This window comes from Diaphorina citri, unplaced genomic scaffold (genome assembly GCF_000475195.1).
Source record: "Diaphorina citri unplaced genomic scaffold, Diaci psyllid genome assembly version 1.1 scaffold1388, whole genome shotgun sequence".
Taxonomy (NCBI): domain Eukaryota; kingdom Metazoa; phylum Arthropoda; class Insecta; order Hemiptera; family Psyllidae; genus Diaphorina; species Diaphorina citri.
The window spans coordinates 26,666-48,893 of NW_007378814.1; the positions used below are offsets into that span (position 1 = coordinate 26,666).

At 38.8% G+C, this 22,228-nt stretch overlaps 1 protein-coding gene across 1 annotated transcript in view; it reads left to right on the plus strand.

The window, feature by feature from the left end:
* Nucleotides 1-2,770: 2,770 nt before the first annotated feature.
* The window catches only part of LOC103515650 (protein scalloped-like), a 36,977-nt gene continuing 17,519 nt past the window's right edge, over nt 2,771-22,228 (plus strand). The window contains exons 1-3 of the mRNA XM_026828270.1: nt 2,771-2,786; nt 2,968-3,234; nt 19,794-19,860. Of these exons, the coding sequence (XP_026684071.1) occupies nt 2,771-2,786; nt 2,968-3,234; nt 19,794-19,860 (350 nt within the window). The remainder of the gene's footprint in view (nt 2,787-2,967; nt 3,235-19,793; nt 19,861-22,228) is intronic.

Below are 22,228 nucleotides of genomic sequence, written 5' to 3' on the forward strand. Positions count from 1 at the left end.
GGATTCGTAGGAAACACACTGTTTTACTTTCGAGTTTCGAGCATCCTGTGTACATTTTTTTGCAAGATATTTTTTTCTTCTTCTTTTCTTGCAAGATATTTTATCGTGTTAGATTATAATATGTGATCTACAGAACAATTATAAAATTGTTTGTGTAGGTTTTGTGCTATTTGATGTTCCCGTTGTGTGGAATCATAAATTATAATGGTGAATTTTTGCATAAGTATATAAGTAATACACATATTAATACAAAGTTGAGTTAGTAATGTGATGGGGCAGTTGCATTAGGAATAAAAATATGTTTAATCGTCTACTTGTTTTCCTCCTCCTCCTCCTCCTCCAGTCCTCCCTCCCCCACTTGTTTGTGGTATAAATTTTAGTACCCATTTTCCAACTGTTCAACTTTCTTTAGACGAAACCCTTAGAAATAAAATTCGGTACAAATTATTTTCGGACTCCGTCAAAATTCACCGTATACGTGAAGCGTGTCCTCCGTACTGTGTAACTCTCCGTGAAGCCTTCATTCAAGTCCGTCAATCCGTCATTGATTTTCTGGATAAACCGGCTTTTCCTTCTCAGGACCAGATAAGAGACTCAGATGACCAGTTTTCCTTGAGGCATGAACCTGCGTCCCTTCTGGAACATCTGAATTGCCACCAAGAAAATGGTTCTCCTCCGGAAAATGCAACATACACTTGCCCCATGTATCCCAGCGAAAATATGTACATAATGTAGCTATGTATCTGCAGGGCATACGTGAAGCGTGTCCTCCGTACTGTGTAACTCTCCGTGAAGTCTTCATTCAAGTCCGTCAATCCGTCATTGATTTTCTGAATAAACCGGCTTTTCCTTCTCAGGACCAGATGAGACTCAGATGACCAGTTTTCCTTGAGGCATGAACCTGCGTCCCCTCTGGAACATCTGAATTGCCACCAAGGAAATGGTTCTCCTCCGGAAAATGCAACATACACTTGCCCCATGTATCCCAGCGAAAATATGTACATAATGTAGCTATGTATCTGCAGGATTCTCGTGAAAATGATATCAGGTTTTTTTTCCAATGCAGTTTGTTCCAAAGTTGAACAAGACAGGAGAAACACTCTCGAGGGGAAATTCATATCAAGTTATCAAGCATATTAAACACAATAGAGAGAAAACTGTATGCACCGTGCACCAAGTTCTTGGAAATCGACCAATGCAGTTTGTTCCAAAGTTGAACAAGACAGGAGAAACACTCTTGAGGGGAAATTCATATCAAGTTATCAAGCATATTAAACACAATAGAGATAAAACTGTATGCACCGTGCACCAAGTTCTTGGAAATCGAATTAACAATTTTTTTCTTCATCATGCTCTGCTGGAGAAAAAGTATTGCGGAATTTTCTTTCAATTAAAAAGAAGTTAAGAAAAAACGTAATAAATTATGTATTGTTTGTTTGTGGACGCTATGTAGTTGTGCTTCGAACTTACATATCGTGTTTATTTAACCGTAATTTCCGCAGAATTCCGCATATGAAGGACTACTACTACTACTACAAAAAAGAAGAAGAAAAGAGAAACTTTAAGACAAAAGTTTCAAAAAAAATTACGTTCACATCCTTCCCTGGAGACTTTTAAGAGTTTTAACCTAGCACTTCTGCTCCGATTTGAAACTCGAAAGTCGAAAAATCCTGGTGTGAAAATAACCTTGTGAACTATTTTGGCTGCAACTGTATAATACCAACAATAGATCACATTGCCAATTTCAATGGCTATTTTCGCACATTTCAAACTAAACAAGATCACGAGTATTGTTTGGATACGATTGGAAATATGGAAATACACCTAAGAAGCAATTATGTACGTAGTTAATAATATGTTTGTATGTATTAATATGTTTCTAACTGTGGTCTTTATATGTTTGTATAATTATCTAATTTGTTGACATTTGACTCTGACTCAATCTTGACTATCGTTGTAATTTGACCAAGCTGTCTAGCGTTACAATCAATGTCTATAAATGACTAACTCCTGGGTGTACAGTGTACACTGTATACACTATAGACTCTACCACTCTACACTACAGTCTTGTTACCTATGGGTAGTAGCACAAACCATCTTTTCTCGTAGTTTGGATTCAATTTACTGAAATTTGTTAGCGGCGTCACGTCGGGACGAATGAGCTTTCCTTTTCTCCATTTACTTTTCTCGAGTGTTCAAATGTTTACTTTTCGGTGCGTGAAGTTAGCACCACAACTTTTGCTGCGAATTTGTACCAAAGCCCATCATTTAGTACCCATTTTGTTCCATCAAACGATGGGATTTTATATTAATCTTATTTTATTTCTTCACTTTGGTTGAAGTTTTGTTATTTTATTTATTGCCTTCTTCTTTCTGAGAGGGAGGGAAACAGATGTCCCACTTATTTGTTTCAGCTTTACTGATTTTTAATAGAAACACGTGCAAATCTGGAGAGGGGGGGATGGGATTTTATATTAATCTTATTTTATTTCTTCACTTTGGTTGAAGTTTTGTTATTTTATTTATTGCCTTCTTCTTTCTGCCGTTTTTTAATATTACTTTAATTTTGTTTTTATTGTTGATGTATTTTTGTGCTCGCTCTATTAAATTGTGAAGATTACGATTATCTCGAGTGCTCGAAAAATTGCCAATATTCAGGGCCCTATTGTTGAGAGTAGGAAATCCTTCCTTGTCAGTCTATCGCCTCTTCATTCTTCATTTTAATTCATGTTATTGATAAGGATTGTTGTTCACTTCAATTCTTAGCTCGATGAATTATTTCCCAGGTACCTTTGATCCTGGTGACAATAGGGCTACCTAGAAGGGACTGACAATGACAAGAAACGCTGACCCTATTTAAGGAAGAAAAGGCTAGTAAGAAGAAGATTCTAACCCCACACTCTTTTTTTTTACGCTTTATTTATAGTGGCAGGATTCTCCTAACGGAGCTCTTCTCTCTGTCCGCAGGATTTGGCTTGGTCACCGGCACCATTTCGTCGCCGTGGACCCCGGGCAGCGCTGCAGTGCCCCCTGGTGCCGACACCAACGGCTCCGGGGGGGACTCGAAGCACGCGCTTGATGTGGGAGATCTAGATGACGACAAGGACCTCGCGGCGGCCGATGCCGAGGGCGTGTGGAGTCCCGACATCGAGCAGAGCTTCCAGGAGGCGCTGGCCATTTACCCGCCGTGCGGCCGGCGGAAAATCATCCTCTCGGACGAAGGAAAGATGTATGGTGAGTGTCCGACCTTCGAGTGCTGTTACCCGACTTTTTACTTTCCTTATCGTATAATGAGGAAAGTCATGTAATTAAAACTGAAAAATTGAAATAGTTTACTTTTTTTAACAACTATGTAAGTTAGTATATAATAATTTTATAGGTCCTCCCTAAGACTACAAAACCTTCTGGGAGGAATTTTTACAAAGTGGTTAGACCTGGGCTAAAAGTTAGATCTCGAAAATTCGTATTACCTATGTACTAATTTTCTATTCAGATTATTACCTTTTTAAACATTCCTGATGCAAATAATGATGTAAAATATAATGTTAATTGGTAAACTATTCTATAATTGTGGTAATTTCGTTAGCAGGTTGTGTTTGCCGAACGCAAATATCGTTCTAAAAACCAAAGCCATGTAACTGATTGGGAAATGAAATAGTCGAAATGGCAAATGCCAGAAAAACCGATAACCATTGAGGAAGTAAAAAGGGGATGGATATGCACAAACAAAACCTCAACAGGAAGAAATGGTAGGATGGGAGGGAAGAATACATGGAAAAAGGCTAGAGAACTGAACTTCGGAAGGTAGAGGAAGAAAATGCCCTGAAATTTCGGTGAGAGGATAGGAGGATGGGAGATATAAGAAGGGAAGTCTCTTCTCTAAATTAGGAAAATAAGTGGAAATGGCCCGTTTCAGGGCCCCTTGAATTCCGAAGAAGCGATTCCTTTTCACGAGAGCCCCACCGAATCGTTCTACATACCTAATCACTGGGAATTAAAACAAACATGTACATCGGAACATCTGATGTGTTATTCGTATTTATGTTAATGTATGAGCCTTGTTACATAAGTGTTTATGTAGTGTTCGGAATAGAAGAAACTTAGGCCAGCCACTCACTATCAGGTAGACCTGACAGGTACGGCTCAAAAGGTCCGCCTGATGAGCACACACACTCAGGTAGACCTGACAGGCGGACCTGATCAGGTGTACCGGCTTGTCCGGCTTGATAGTGAGTGGCTGGCCTTAGACGATTGAGAGAAAGGAGTGATATGTGTAAGCCTTAGGTTCAATTTCCATGTCCTGTATTTTAGTGGCAGTTTGAGTTTCTGCATAATCAGGAACACAGATGAAGACGAGAAGCTTAGATTCCAATAGGCTTATTTAACCCATCTTTTGGGGCCCTACAGCTAAGCCTCAGAGTGGGCTCTTTTTGTACGAAGGAGATAAAAGGACAAAGAGTCGAAGGAGAGCAGAAATATCGTACAGTTTCTATGAAGCATTGTACAAATGTCTACAAAAAGGACTTAAATTTGAGTCTTTTCTCGTCCATCTGATGAGAGGCATACTACGGGATGGGTATGCTACGACACAGACCACCGTCCCTTTTTCGCCGTCGCTTCGCCCGGTGTACGGTGTGCAGTCAATTTGTTCCTTCATTTACTCGCATCTCGCATCTCACTCTATTCACACTGTTAAAACGTACACTGTAAGGTCATGTGCTCCGTGTTTTCAAGCGGGGCTGGCACGCTGCCCGCTACGTTCGTGAATCATAGGGAATTATCAGCAGCACTCGCGGGAGAGATGGTTTATTACCGTAAGAAAGCAACACGGCACATAAAGCATGCATGGAAACATGAAGGTGTATATGGACTGATGTATATAGTAGATACAGATATAATGGAGGTGTACAATAGTGTACATGTGTATTAAGTACTGATATATTGAAGATATACGTATGTAGGTATTGTAGGTACTGATATATTGGAGCTATGTATTTGTATGTACACACATGTAGCATGTACGGATTGACATGTAATGTAGATGGAAATAGACATGTAAACATATACGATTGCAAATTTCGCGAATAGAGACGGTGGGAACTTTCGGAAGGAAGAAGAATCCGACAAAGGGGGGGAAGGGTGCTGTTGGAGGTATAGATTTGATGGGATTTTTGAAGGCACAGAGATACGAAGGGAGGGAGCTTTGGGAAGAATTGCCAGTGGGAAGGGCTGAGTTACGAGGTGGTGATGTGTTATGGGAAGGTGAGGTGGTGATGTATTTAGGCAAGGGGAGGTGGTGATGTGTTTAGGGAAGGGGAGGTAGTGATGTGTTTAGGGAAGGGGAGGTGGTGATGTGTTTAGGCAAGGGGAGGTGGTGATGTGTTTAGGGAAGGGGAGGTAGTGATGTGTTTAGGGAAGGGGAGGTGGTGATGATGTGTTTAGGGAAGGGGAGGTGGTGATGTGTTTAGGGAAGAGGAGGTGATTGTGTTTAGGGAAGGGGAGGTGGTGATGTGTTTAGGGAAGGGGAGGTGGTGATGTGTTTAGGGAAGAGGAGGTGATTGTGTTTAGGGAAGGGGAGGTGGTGATGTGTTTAGGGAAGGGGAGGTGGTGATGTGTTTAGGGAAGAGGAGGTGATTGTGTTTAGGGAAGGGGAGGTGGTGATGTGTTTAGGGAAGAGGTGTTGGTGATGTGTTTAGGGAAGAGGAGGTGGTGATGTGTTTAGGGAAGAGGAGGTGGTGATGTGTTATGGGAAGAGGGAGGTGGTGATGTATTTTGGATTTTTTGGATGCAGATGGAGGAGAGGTTTGCATGCAAATATTTTCGGAGGTATTCGGAGTGGAGTCCAGCATGTTTGTGGTTTTGGAGTCTATACACCGCATGGCGTGTCGTTAGCGTCATTTGCCATCATCATTACCACCAACTTTATCAGCAACATCATCATCATTTCTGCCTCTATACATATGTTTGGGTGTGTGTCTTCCGCAGAAGTGTGGTGGTGTGCATAGAAATTTTTGGTTGGTTGTGTTTAGGGAAGAGGAGGTGGTGGTGTGTTATGGGAAGAGGAGGTGGTGATGTCTTTTGGAGAGTGGAAGTTTGTGGATTTTTTGGATGCAGATGGAGGAGAGATTTGCATGCAAATATTTTCGGAGGTATTCGGAGTCAAGCATGTTTGTGGTTTTGGAGTCTATACACCGCATGGCGTGTCGTTAGCGTCATTTGCCATCATCATCATCACCACCACCAGCTTTATCAGCAACATCATCATCATCATCATCATCATCATCATCATCATTTCTGCCTCTATACATATGTTTGGGTGTGTGTCTTCCGCAGAAGTGTGGTGGTGTGCATAGAAATTTTTGGTTGGTTGTTGTGATATTTGGAGAGCTTTAGCAACACGAAACGTCAAATACATGGAAAAAAATATCAAGCAATAAACTGCCCCATTCTTATGGGATTAAGTGGTGCTTATGTGATGTTCAATATAAGAACGCCCTTTTGCATTGTATTGAAGGGAAAAAAAACATCAAGCAATAAACTGCCCCATTCTTATGGGATTAAGTGGTGCTTATGTGATGTTCAATATAAGAACGCCCTTTTGCATTGTACTACTGAAATTTCACGACATTATTATTCAACATTTGGTGGATCATGAAATCATTATAATTTATAATTACATCTAGAACCGAACCGACTTGATAAGGGGACATTTCTCCCGTAGATTTGACAATTCCCAAAAGTGATCGACTTGTGGTGTACTTGAGTTTTCTTACTAAAAGTCCTCTATTTCCCTCTCCCTGTACCTTATTCAACAATTGCTGGATCATGAAATCATTATAATTTATAATAATTAAAGCTTCTAAGACATTTAGAACCGATTAACCGAACCGACTTGATAAGGGGACATTTCTCTCGTAGATTTGACAATTCCCAAAAGTGATCGACTTGTGTACTTGAGTTTTCTTACTAAAAGTCCTCTATTTCCCTCTTCCTGTACCTTATGAGTATACATATGTGTGGATATGGGTAGGAATATGTCAGCACTAAGCTGTGACCAGTGTGGTTTTCAAATGATGGATGAGAATAAGAGATGGGGAGGGAGAGAAAAGAGAGGGATATTAAGAGGGAGGAAGGAGAGAAAGAGGAAGTTACGAGGAGGGAGAGAAAAGGGAGGGAGATTAAGAGGGAGGAAGATAAGAGGAAGTTGGAGGGAAATAATTTAACAGCACAAGGTTCAGGTGATGTATTGTTTAAAATGTCCCCTGGTGACACATCCTTGAGGTTTAAAATACCCACAAACCCCTTCCCTTTGAGACTGAAAATTTGTCGTCGTAGGTTCCTAGTTCCTTTAAATTTAAGATTTGTCCCATAACATCCCAGTTAAGTATTTGTATTAGTTGTATTTCTTTTACTCTTCTACTGTTTATGGATTTCAATACTAAGGGCGGCTCGAGGAAAGAGGAGTCAAAAGTTCAAGTAGAGAGCAAGGTTACTGACAAAGCCATTCTTTACCAATACGTGAACTTACTTACTTACTTACTTTCCGTGTCCGGGATACGTGAACTAATAAGTAGTTTATTGAATTTTAGATATCAGAAAAAAAGTTCCTTTTGGACCCCACAAAGGCCTAATGAGGCATATAGGGTAATCATTTATGAATTAATTTCGAATTGCATCAAAATTGGACTCAACTTTTGATGGAACAAACACAGATACGTCACAAAGCTGCAAAAATTGAATTTTAGATATCAGAAAAAAAGGTCTTTTTGGACCCCACAAAGGCCTAATGAGGCATATAGGGTAATCATTTATGAATTAATTTCGAATTGCAACAAAATTGGACTCAACTTTTGATGGAACAAACACAGATACGTCACAAAGCTGCAAAAGTTGACGTATTTAGAACTTTTTCTCTTCTCTGGGAAAGTCATGTAATTAAAACTGAAAAATTGAAATAGTTTACTTTTTTTAACAACTATGTAAGTTAGTATACAATAATTTTATAGGTCCTCCCTAAGACTACAAAACCTTCTGGGAGGAATTTGCAAAGTGGTTAGACCTGGGCTAAAAGTTAGATCTCGAAAATTCAGATTATGTACTAATTTTATATTCAGATCATTACCTTTTTAAACATTCCTGATGCAAATAATGATGTAAAATATAATGTTAATTAGTAAACTATTCTCTCATATTTGTGGTGATTTCGTCAGCAGGTTGTGTTTGCCGAACGCAAATATCGTTCTAAAAACCAAAGCCATGTAACTAATTGGGAAATGAAATAGTCGAAATGGCAAATGCCAGAAAAACCGATAACCATTGAGGAAGTAAGAAGGGGAAGGATATGCACAAACAAAACCTCAACAGGAAGAAATGGTAGGATGGGAGGGAAGAATACATGGAAAAAGGTTAGAGAACTGAACTTCGGAAGGTAGAGGAAGAAAATACCCTGAAATTTCGGTGAGAGGATAGGAGGATGGGAGGTATAAGAAGGGAAGGGAGGAGTCGAGGAAGAAGCTCAGGCCAGCCACTCACTAACAGGTAGACCTGACAGGTACGGCTCAAAAGGTCCGCCTGATGAGCACACACACTTTCAAGTAGACCTGACAGGCGGACCTGATCAGGTGTACCGGCTTGTCCGGCTTGATAGTGAGTGGCTGGCCTTAGAGGGTTGAGAGAAAGGAAGAAGCTTAGGCCAGCCACTCACTATCAGGTAGACCTGACAGGTACGGCTCAAAAGGTCCGCCTGTCAGGTCCGCCTAATGAGCACACACACTTTCAGGTAGACCTGACAGGCGGATGTGTTTAGGGAAGGGGTGGTGGTGATGTGTTTAGGGAAGAGGAGGTGGTGATGTGTTATGGGAAGAAGAGGTGGTGATGTCTTTCGGAGAGTGGAAGTTTGTGGATTTTTTGGATGCAGATGGAGGAGAGGTTTGCATGCAAATATTTTTGGAGGTATTCGGAGTCCAGCATGGTTGTGGTTTTGGAGTCTATACACCGCATGGCGTGTCGTTAGCGTCATTTGCCATCATCATCACCAGCTTTATCAGCAACATCATCATATGCTTGGGTGTGAGTCTTCCGCAGAAGTGTGGTGGTGTGCATAGAAATTTTTGGTTGGTTGTTATGATATTTGGAGAGCTTTAGCAACACGAAACGTGAAAAAAAAAAAAAAAAAAAAAAAATACTAAAAAAAACGGTATTTACAGGCTCGCTGATGAGGACTAGACCAAAACGCCTGCCTTGGCTCCTCAAGAAGTTTTATTGTCAAGTAACAGGTCTAAAACTAAATTAGCAGACTATGGTAACTTATTAGGACTGCATAGAGATCTTGATTTCTATGTTGAATATTGAGTAGATATTTGCATACATATATATAAATGTACACTGATATGCTTCTCTATTTACTTTATAGTACTCATAAACTCATATGTATAGGCGGAACCATACTGTTTATGCATAATAATGATACGTAATATTTGCAGAGTTCATCACATCAGTTCATTATGAATCATGGATGTAAACAAGAGAACAAGGCATTCATTGTCACGAAATAAATCGCTTGTTGGAGCAATAAGGAAAAGATCGTTCGAGATTCTTATATTTTTCATCGGGAAAGTTAAGTGATGTCGAGCGAGGCTGGAAAATTGACCACATATTCAACAATTGCTGGATCATGAAAACATAATACATAATTTATAATTAGAACTTCTAAGACATTTAGAACCGAACCGACTTGATAAGGGGACATTTCTCTCGTAGATTTGACAATCCCCAAAAGTGATCGACTTGTGGTGTACTTGAGTTTTCTTACTAATAGTCCTCTATTTCCCTCTTCCTGTACCTTATGAGTATACATATGTGTGGGTAGGAATATGTCAGCACTGAGCTGTGACCAGTGTGGTTTTCAAATGATGGACGAGAATAAGAGATGGGGAGGGAGAGAAAAGAGAGGGATATTAAGAGGGAGGGAGGAAGGAGAGAAAGAGGAAGTCAGAGGAGGGAGAGAAAAGGGAGGGAGATTAAGAGGGAGGAAGAAAAGAGGAAGTTGGAGGGAAATAATTTAACAACACAAGGTTCAGGTGATGTATTGTTTAAAATGTCCCCTGGTGACACATCCTTGAGGTTTAAAATATCCACAAACCCCTTGTCTCCCTTCCCGTTGAGACTGAAAATTTGTCGTCAGGTTCCTAGTTCCTTCAAATTTAAGATTTGTCCCACAACATCCCAGTTAAGGCTGAACACTTATCATCAGAGTTTTGAATTTTGCCTCTTCCCTTTGAGACTGAAAATTTGTCGTCGTAGGTTCCTAGTCCCTTTAAATTTAACACCCATATTTATGAACAAAATGCTGGCTCTTAAGTTCGTGCTAAGCATAGTCTCAAGGCATTTGATTGGTCGGTAACATAGACATTGCGTATATGGCATATATTGGCATACCTATCTTCAATTGTTAACTATTTAAATAGATATCTATTACGCTGAACGAATGGAGTTTAGGAATGGATAACTCCAGAGATACATCACACTTGAGTAATTACACAAACATTGCGTATATGGCATATTATATTGGCATACCTATCTTCAATTGTTGACTATTTAAATAGATATCTATTACGCTGAACGAATGGAGTTTAGGAATGGATAACTCCAGAGATACATCACACTTGAGTAATTACACAGTAAACACATTATGATTAACTGTGCTTTTGTTGCGTTGAAATTTATTATAATGCTGCATTTGTATTAGTTGTATTTCTTTTACTCTTCTGCTGTTTATGGATTTCAATACTAAGGGCGGCTCGAGGAAAGAGGAGTCAAAAGTTCAAGTAGAGAGCAAGGTTACTGACAAAGCCATTCTTTACCAATACGTGAACTAATAAGTAGTTTGTTGAATTTTAGAAAAAAAGGTCTTTTTGGACCCCACAAAGGCCTAATGAGGCATATAGGCTAATCATTTATGAATTAATTTCGAATTGCATCAAAATTGGACTCAACTTTTGATGGAACAAACACAGATACGTCACAAAGCTCCAAAGTCTTTTCTCGTAGTTTGGATTCAATTTTCTGAAATTTGTTAGCGGCGTCACGTCGGGACGAATGAGCTTTCCTTTTCTCCATTTACTTTTCTCGAGTGTTCAAATGTTTACTTTTCCTCGTTCAAATCTCATAGCATGTCGTTATCTCGTAGCATGTCCACGGCACATCCGTGTGTCACTCTTATGCTTCATGACCGTGTTGTGACAGAAAGTAATTGGAAGGACAGGTGTCATGTCTGTTAAGAAAAAAATTAGATCTACCTCAGAGCTCACGTAGGTAAATTCTTAGAAATACGGATAACTGATAATACATATCGGGCACATTACATATTGTATTTATAAGACGTAAACTTGAATATATTATGTAGATTTTATGAACTGCCGGATTATATAGAATGCCGGTAACATAAACATTGCGTATATGGCATATTATATTGGCATACCTATCTTCAATTGTTGACTATTTAAATAGATATCTATTACGCTGAACGAATGGAGTTTAGGAATGGATAACTCCAGAGATACATCACACTTGAGTAATTACACAGTAAACACATTATGATTAACTGTGCTTTTGTTGCGTTGAAATTTATTATAATGCTGTATTTGTATTAGTTGTATTTCTTTTACTCTTCTACTGTTTATGGATTTCAATACTAAGGGCGGCTCGAGGAAAGAGGAGTCAAAAGTTCAAGTAGAGAGCAAGGTTACTGACAAAGCCATTCTTTACCAATACGTGAACTAATAAGTAGTTTATTGAATTTTAGATATCAGAAAAAAAGGTCTTTTTGGACCCCACAAAGGCCTAATGAGGCATATAGGGTAATCATTTATGAATTAATTTCGAATTGCAACAAAATTGGACTCAACTTTTGATGGAACAAACACAGATACGTCAATGTTCGCGGTTTATTCGCGGTATTTAGTAGACAACTTGTTTTAGTCATCCACTTTTATCTTCTGCATACCCTGTAATGGGTTAAGTCGTTGACGAAAGCCGACCTGAGGAGATTACAGTGTCTTCTTTATAGCCATCAGTTTGTTCGCGGTGTCCGCGGTTTGTTCACGGTATCCGCGGTTTGTTCGCGGTATCCGCAGTATGTTCGCGGTTTATTCGCGGTATTTAGTAGACAACTTGTTTTAGTCATTCACTTTTATCTTCTGCATACCCTTTAATGGGTTAAGTCGTTGACGAAAGCCTGAGGAGATTACAGTGTCTTCTTTATAGCCATCTTCTTAACATCGTTGAGTGCATCAAGCCTTCCATGGGTTAAAAATAAAACAAATCTCTTTAGCTGGCAATAAAAACAAGCGATCTTTTTTGCAGAGGAAGAGGAGACCAGAGGGATGTTCTCCCTCAATTTCCAAGTGTATCTGGAAAAAAGAATAAATTTTTCAACAAGAGTGTTCATTGAATATTTTGCGCTGGAAAAATTGAATAAGCGGGGTTATATTTGCCGTCAGATAAAAACTTGAGAAGGGTAGAAAAGTTTCATCATGATAGGAGCTTTTTAAGGGAGGAAGGGGGAGAGAAAAGGGCCCTGAAGATTTTTGTTAATATCGGAGTGGTGGAGGAAGAGGGAGGGTTTGAATAAGCGGGGTTATATTTGCCGTCAGATAAAAACTTGAGAAGGGTAGTAAAGTTTCATCGTGATAGGAGCTTTTTAAGGGAGGAAGGGGGAGAGAAAAGGGCCCTGAAGATTTTTGTTAATATCGGAGTGGTGGAGGAAGAGGGAGGGTTGAAGCAGCATTCAGTTTCTATTGAAGCAGCATTCAGTTTCTATTGATGCAGCATTCAGTTTCTATTGAAGCAGCATTCAGTTTCTATTGAAAAATTGACCACTGCGGTCAATTTTTCAGGAAGGAAAATAAGGGTCAGAACAGAAAATACACCTTTTGTAGCCTATTACAAATTTCGTCAGAAAAGACCTCCATTTCAATGTAATGTAGAATATTACAATGATACCTAGCCAGCCTAGTTAGGTTGGAGTGTAGCACGCCTGCCTTGTAAGCTCTAAGTCGCGGATTCGATTTCCGCCCGGGGCAATATATTCCAAGTTATTCCTCCGGCACTAGGCTTACTCTTTGACACCAGTTTAACATTAGCTGCTCCGTGTATGCCCCAGAGTCATTTGTTCCCCGTGCAGAAAGTAATTATGTGACAGTTGTCTCCATAGCCACAATATATTGGCACATTGCACAGTATTAATTAATCAATTAAGATCTTGTAAGCTCTAAGTCGCGGATTCGATTTCCGCCCGGGGCGATATATATTCCAAGTTATTCCTCCGGCACTAGGCTTACTCTTTGACACCAGTTTAACACTAGCTGCTCCGTGTATGCCCCAGAGTCATTTGGTCCCCGTGCAGAAAGTAATTATGTGACAGTTGTCTCCATAGCCACAATATATTGGCACATTGCACAGTATTAATTAATCAATTAAGATCCTCCTGTACTGAGTGTCAACTGCCTACTCTCTTAATACACTCTGGTCTCTCTGACTCCATCCGTATTGTTGGCGCCTAGGCTCTCGTAGTGGGAAGTCTCGGGTTCGAGTTCTGGCGGAGGCGAGGGATTGATCTTTTTCTTTTGTTGGTCGTCAACTTTGAGTACATTACAGTAGCTACTTTTGTAAAATCCTCACCAGAGGTGGGTTTACATTTTACAAGTATCTACGAATACTCGTACAATAAAGCTAGTAGCTACAAGTTAGGAGATAAAATATGTGAAATTTGCAACATAACTCGAATTTCATTTTTCTCCAAAAAAAAGTAAAAACATTTCCTCTGTCCTCTCATATGTTATAAAAGTGTTAAAATCATAACTGTTCTCTTCCGATCTTCCGAATAGTTAAATGGACTGAACTTCCATTTGCACTATATTTATTTTACATAATGTTTTTCAAATGGAGATGTATGTTTCTGTCTGCTCGTTGCATTGTAAACAGTTGTAAATTCTCAACGTGTAAAGGAAGCAGACTCAGTTAGGTGTAACAATTTACAATGGGATGTACCACGGTACCGTTGAGGTTTTACTCTGTTTTGTCAACTTTGAGTACATTACAGTAGCTACTTTTGTAAAATCCTCACCAGAGTTGGGTTTACATTTTACAATTATGTACGAATACTCGTATAATAAAGCTAGTAGCTACAAGTTAGGATATAAAATATGTAAAATTTGCAACATAACTCGAATTTCACTTTTCTCAAAAAAAAAAGTAAAAACATTTCCTCTGTCCTCTCATATGTGATAAAAGTGTTAAAATCATAACTGTTATCTTCCGAATAGTTAAATGGACTGAACTTCCATTTGCACTATATTTATTTTACGTAATGTTTTTCAAATGGAGATGTATGTTTCTGTCTGCTCGATGCATTGTAAACAGTTGTAAATTCTCAACGTGTAAAGGAAGCAGACTCAGTTAGGTGTAACAATTTACAATGGGATGTACCACGGTACTGAGATGTACTGGTTTTGCTCAACCATTAGTTTACAAAACATGCTTTGGCGTACCGAGAATCAGATGTTGGTTTTCCATTTCCACTTTACAAAACATCTTGTTGGGTCTCGGGGTATTTATCATAACTCCTAAACCATCTAGATTCTAGAAGTGGGTTAGAATTCGTGTGAGTGAGGGATTCAGTCAGTCGGTTACACAAGGGGCTGTATTTATTTAGGATCTCGGGGTATTTATCATAATACGACGAAGACGAATAGCGAATAGATATATGTAGCTTTGTCCGCGATTTGTTCGCGGTATCCGCGGTTTGGTCACGGTATCCGCGGTTTGTTCGCGGTATGTTCGCGGTTTATTCGCGGCATCCGCGTCTTGTTAGCGATATCCGCGGTTGTTTCGCGGTATCCGCGGTTGTTTCGCGGCATCCGCGGTTGTTTCGCGGTATCCGCGGTTTGTTCGCGGTATCCGCGATTTGTTCGCGGTATCCGCAGTTTGTTCGCGGTGTCCGCGATTTGTTCGCGGTATCCGCGGTTTGGTCACGGTATCCGCGGTTTGTTCGCGGTATTTAGTAGACAACTTGTTTTAGTCATTCACTTTTATCTTCTGCATACCCTGTAATGGGTTAAGTCGTTGACGAAAGCCGACCTGAGGAGATTACAGTGTCTTCTTTATAGCCATCTTCTTAACATCGTTGAGTGCATCAAGCCTTCCATGGGTTAAAAATAAAACAAACACCGGGTCAATTGTTGGGTCTCGGGGTATTTATCATAACTCCTAAACCATCTAGAAGTTGGTTAGAATTCGTGTGAGTGAGGGATTCAGTCAGTCAGTTTCAGTTACACAAGGGGCTGTATTTATTTAGGATCTCGGGGTATTTATGGTAGGTACGACGAAGAGGAATAGCGAATAGATATAATATGTATATGTAGCTTTCGTTTGACGATTTTTCTTTCGTTTAACGTTTATAAATTATTTATAGTTTTGCGATTATCCTTATTACAGTTCTGCGATTATCAAAAACTGCTCCGATTAAGGCACTACCCTGACAGCATAAACAAGACTTCATATCGTCTTCCTAACACAACAAGACAAGGTGCACCGCCTCAGCATTTTTAAAAAAAATCACTTTTTCGAATCAGGTGACCATAAAACGGATATTTCCACCTATTTCCTGATTTTGACAATTTGGACCGACTGAATACTTTCTCATTAGCTTTGCTTCGCTATTATACCTACTTTGGTAATAGAAAGTAATAAACACACACACGGAGTCGTAAATTTGCCTCCTTGTTATCTGGCTCAGTTATCTTTTGTTGTGCATACTTTTCTGGCATAACGTCATCAGGAGATATAATTCATAGCCTACGACTGCTTGACCATTGCGTCATTGGCTATTGGTAACTACATCTCATTTACATCTGGAATACACATGTATACTATACATTGTATACTTACTGCCGATCAGCGATACAACGATACATAAATTAATGACTCTTATTCTCTTATTGTCATAAAAAGTAGCGATACATAAATTAAAAACTCTTATTGATGACCAAACAAATTGCCTAGTCGCGCATAGAAACGTCTATGCCAAAATAACAGGGAACGTTTTTACATTTCGTTTGTAGTTTTTACCTTACCATTACCACCCTGTAATTTTGTTTAAGCACGAAGCATAATGCAACTCTTCTACAACACTGCGCTGGGGGGAACTCTTTATAATTACTTGTTACCCTGACAGCATAAACAAGACTTCATATCGTCTTCTTAACACAACAAGACAAGGTGCATCGCCTCAGCATTATCAAAAAAAAAATAATAATAATAATAATAACTTTTTTCGAATCAGGTGACCATAAAACGGATATTTCCACCTATTTTCTGATTTTGACAATTTGGACCGACTGAATACTTTCTCATTAGCTTCGCTTCGCTATGATACCTAATACTTTGGTAATAGAAAGTAATAAACACACACACGGAGTCGTAAATTTGCCTCCTTGTTATCTGGCTCAGTTATCTTTTGTTGTGCATACGTTTCTGGCATAACGTCATCAGGAGATATAATTCATAGCCTACGACTGCTTGACCATTGCGTCATTGGCTATTGGTAACTATCTGGAATCTCATTTACATCTGGAATACACATGTATACTATACATTGTATACTGCCGATTAGCGATACAACGATACATAAATTAATGACTCTTATTGTCATAAAAAGTAGCGATACATAAATTAAAACCTCTCATTGATGACCAAAGTACCAAACAAATTGCCAATCCACCTCAACAGTGTGTTTTGCTACGGCATTGCTAATGCTGTTGCTACAGACAACGGTGGTATAAAAGGATTGCCCATCACAATGTCACGTAATGGTGATTGTGGATCGAGATTAACTTTACCGTTTATTGTGTTTATTGTTCATGTATGTACATCATAAATATAGATGATTGGTTTATTCGTATACACATTCATGGTGAGCACCGGCATTATTACATAACTAAGACAAACGCACATTATCTCTTTAACATACATAACTTTAATACCCCAAGTTCCAAGTTTAAATAAATACTTGTGTACGTAATGTTTGGAGCAAATCAATTTTTCTTCAATGTTAATTACAAGTCTTTCAATTTGAGTTACTGTTACTGAGGTCCTATCAGGCCTTTATGCTTTTCCAGTTCGTCAGTTGTCCTCGGAATTCCACCTAAAACGCATTATTGTTTGTAAAACATGTACCTAAACGTTTTTGAAGTTTCCCTTCTAACCTTTCACAATAGGGCTCTGAGGTCCTATCAGGCCTTTATGCCTTTCCAGTTCGTCAATTGTCTTCGGAATTCCACCTAAAACGCATTATTGTTTGTAAAACATGTACCTAAACGTTTTTGAAGTTTCCCTTCTAACCTTTCACAACAAATTTAAGATTTGTCCCACAACATCCCAGTTAAGGCTGAACACTTATCATCAGAGTTTTGAATTTGAATTGGAGTTTTGAATTTTGCTTGCAGGGAATAATACTGCTCCCCAGGGTATCAAAAGGTAGACACAGAATCATTCGTTTAAATTGCGCGAAAGGCCGAAAATTGCAAACAATAAAATTGTAGACATTAATGTGGGAAAATAACAAAAGAGGGTGTAAAAATAAGGAGAAGATTCATGTCCCACAACATCCCAGTTAAGGCTGAACACTTATCATCAGAGTTTTGAATTTGAATTTTGCCTGCAGGGAATAATACTGCTCCCCAGGGTATCAAAAGGTAGACACAGAAACATTCGTTTAAATTGCGCTAGTTTTGAAAGGCCGAAAATTGCAAACAATAAAATTGTAGACATTAATGTGGGAAAATAACAAAAGAGGGTGTAAAAATAAGGAGAAGATTCATCTTCTCTTGAAAATAATAAATAATTTTATAATTAAAAAATTAAAGTTTTCCCGAAAAGCTCTGTTGTTGGGGCACAAAGAAACCCGTAGCGGTAACCTGCATGAAAGAAAAGATGGGCAAGGGAAAATAATAAATGATTTTATAATTAAAAAATCTGGTGTGAACATCACACGACTTTCTATTACATTTGCAGAATACGTAGCTGTTTGAAAAGAAAAAAAAAAATGTAATAAAAGGGAAATTTGTTAACACAGGGGAGTATCGAACCCGCAACTTCTCAAAAATTGAAAAATTGCAATGAAAGAAAAATAAAATCTGGTGTGAACATCACACGACTTTCTATTACATTAAGTCGGACAGTTCTAAAAGTTTCACCATTCGATTCCGCGTGAAAAATCACATGGGATCAACTATTCACTTGCTTATTTGGTAACGGTTCACAAATAAAAGGGAAATTTGTAGACACAGGGGAGTATCGAACCCGCAACTTCTCAACTGTACGTCAGAGAGTCCTAAAAGTAGCACCATTCGATTCCGCGTGAAAAATCACATGGGATCAACTATTCACTTGCTTATTTTGTAACGGTTCACGAATAAAAGGGAAATTTGTTGACACAGGGAAGTATCGAACCCGCAACTTCTCAACCGTAAGTCTGACAGTGCTAAAAGTAGCAACATTCGATTCGGCGTGAAAAATCACATTGATTAGAATATTCACATCCGAATGACCAAATGTTTTCGATGTCTCTTGGCAGAACTATAGGTATGTAAGAGGACACTAGAAATTCCTTTCTTACGATATCTGTAAGCCTTAGGTTCAATTTCCATGTCCTGTATTTTAGTGGCAGTTTGAGTTTCTGCATAATCAGGAACACCAGATGAAGACGAGAAGCTTAGATTCGAATAGGCTTATTTAACCCATCTTTTGGGGCCCTACAGCTAAGCCTCAGAGTGGGCTCTTTTTGTATGAAGGAGAAAAAGGGCAAAGAGTCGAAGGAGAGCAGATAAATCGCACAGTTTCAATGAAGCATTTTACAAATGTACATGTCTACAAAAAGGACTTACATTTGAGTCTCTTCTCGTCCATTTGATGACAGACACACTACGGGATGGGTATGCTACGACACAGACCACCGTCCCTTTTTCGGCGTCGCTTCGCCCGGTGTACGGTGTGCAGTCAATTTGTTCCTTCATTTACTCGCATCTCACTCTATTCACACTGTTAAAACGTACACTATAAGGTCATGTGCTTCGTGTTTTCAAGCGGGGTTGGCACGCTGCCCGCTACGTTCGTGAATCATAGGGAATTATCAGCAGCACTCGCGGGAGAGATGGTTTATTACCGTAAGAAAGCAACACGGCACATAAAGCATGCATGGAAACATGAAGGTGTATACGGACTGATGTATATAGTAGATATAGATATAATGGAGGTTTACATATGTAAGTACTGATATATTGAAGGTATACGTATGTAGGTACTGATATATTGGAGTTGGAGCTATGTATTTGTATGTACACATATGTACGGATTGACATGTAATGTAGATGGAAATAGACATGTAAACATATACGATTGCAAATTTCGCGAATAGGTGAGTGATTTGTCCAGAAACACATGGGGAATTGCACATGACTTAGCGCGTAGATTTTTATATTTTGGGATAATATATGTTTGTATTTGTAGTGTGGGCTGGATCGCTGGATGTGTAAATTTTGCCCGCGTATGTACCTACATGTTTGTGTCGCTTGTTGTTTTTTGATGAGGTTAGTTTCTTAGTCCGTAGAAAAAAAAATAGTTACTTTAAGTTAGAGGGATCATTGACTGATCTTATCCCTCATAATATTTCTCAATATCCAGACCGTTTTCCGTGTTCCCTCCTAATATCGAACCCTCGACCTCTCGTGTTCCAGGACGCAACGAGCTGATCGCCAGGTATATCAAACTCCGCACAGGCAAAACCAGGACGAGAAAACAAGTCAGCTCTCACGGCGAAACCGCATGGAACAATGGCAAAGTTCAAAGTTAACCCGTTTTGGTCCTTAAAGACTCAAGGGTATAAGGATTCGCACGTCTAGTGTCTACCAAATTATGATTGTTGCTCCCAAAATAATTTTGACATTGATTGTTTCGAGGTGATGTGAATGATTAAAAATTATAAAAGTATTCTCTTTTGATTTTATTCGGAGAATCCCTTCTTTCTCAAGTCCTGCAAGATGTATGTCAAGAGTTTGTTGAAAAATCATCTCTGAGGATCGAACGGATTAAAACTTGATGTATTATAAAAAGTACTCATTATTATTATTTATGTTTTGTTTCATACCTTGGTTTATGCTTGTCGCTTATTTGGCCAAGTTTATACAGGGTAGTCGCGCATAGAAACGTCTATGCCAAAATAACAGGGAACGTTTTTACATTTCGTTTGTAGTTTTTACCTTACCACCCTGTAATTTTGTTTAAGCACGAAGCATAATGCAACTCTTCTACAACACTGCGCTGGGGGGAACTCTTTATAATTACTTGTAAACAATTAAAATAGCAATAAAGAACAAAACTTGGAGATATTATTGTCAAAGGAAAATGAAATAAAAGCTCAGATTTTCCAAGAAAGCTCATAAATTTCCAAGTTTCCAACTTGTCCGCTTTTTTACTGTTTTCCCAAGAAAAAAGAATCTATTGTTTGAATTCACAAAAAAAAAGCTTGCAAATTTCCCTCCTCTATTGCCCTTATGATTTTACTAAATAGGTAGGTACTTGATATCTTGATAATGAAATTATTTTCTACGAATCCAAATTTTATAATGAAACTTTTTATGAACGGGAAGAAGCTAAGGAATCCATTGAGGATTATTATACTGTAGTTATAGGTTCGCTTTTCTGCAATAAAGGGAGCTGAGACTAGAGTTAGCCACGTTTCCGTCATCCTGGGCTTTAAATCAACAGTCTCTTTACCACCATTCAAATATTTTGATTTTTCTCAAGCTAAGATTAAAGGGACCTAAAATTCATAGTAAATTAACATCTCAATGCATTGAGCATAGCAACTGCGGAAGGTTTGAATACTGATACCTGTGTGCTAGGAATCATGTGCGCCAGACGCTATATATTCCTGCCAATCCAGCCAGGTAATACCCCAAGTAAATGAAGGCACTTCATCACAATGATCACAAAGTGACAAAGTCAGAGATTCATATCTGCAATCTGCATATTATATCTTGTGAAAATTCATAGTAAATTAACATCTCAATGCATTGAGCATAGCAACTGCGGAAGGTTAGAATACTGATACCTGTGTGCTAGGAATCATGTGCGCCAGACGCTATATTCCTGCCAATCCAGCCAGGTAATACCCCAGGTAAATGAAGGCACTTCATCACAATGATCACAAAGTGACAAAGTCAGAGATTCATATCTGCAATCTGCATATTATATCTTGTGAAAATGCTTGCAAATTTTCCTCCTCTATTGCCCTTGTGATTTTACTAAATAGGTAAGTACTTGATATCTTGATAATGAAATTATTTTCTACGAATCCAAATTTTATAATGAAACTTTTTATGAACGGGAAGCTAAGGAATCCATTGAGGATTATTATACTGAAGTTATAGGTTCGCTTTTCTGCAATAAAGGGAGCTGAGACTAGAGTTAGCCACGTTTCCGTCATCCTGGCCTTAAATCAACAGTCTCTTTACCACCATTCAAATATTTTGATTATCCTCAAGCTAAGCTTAAAGGGACCTAAAATTCATAGTAAATTAACATCTCAATCCATTGAGCATAGCAACTGCGGAAGGTTAGAATACTGATACCTGTGTGCTAGGAATCATGTGCGCCCGACGCTATATTCCTACCAATTCAGCCAGGTAAGTGAAGGCACTTCATTACAATGATCACAAAGTGACAAAGTCAGAGATTCATATCTGCAATCTGCATATTATATCTTGTGAAAATAAATTACAAGCTACAATTTGTATTGCTAATGCTGTTGACGGTGGTATAAAAGGATTGCCCATCACAATGTCACGTAATGGTGATTGTGGATCGAGATTAACTTTACCGTTTATTGTGTTTATTGTTCATGTATGTACATCATAAAATTAGATGATTGGTTTATTCGTATACATATTCATGGTGAGCACCGGCATTATTACATAACTAAGACAAACGCACATATCTCTTTAACATACATAACTTTAATACCCCAAGTTCCAAGTTTAAATAAATACTTGTGTACGTAATGTTTGGAGCAAATCAATTTTTGATCAATTTGTAGTCCAACCCAGTTTTCTCGATGGGTGTTCTGTATCAGCCCGATACAATGTCCGGGCTCCCATGACTATACAACACC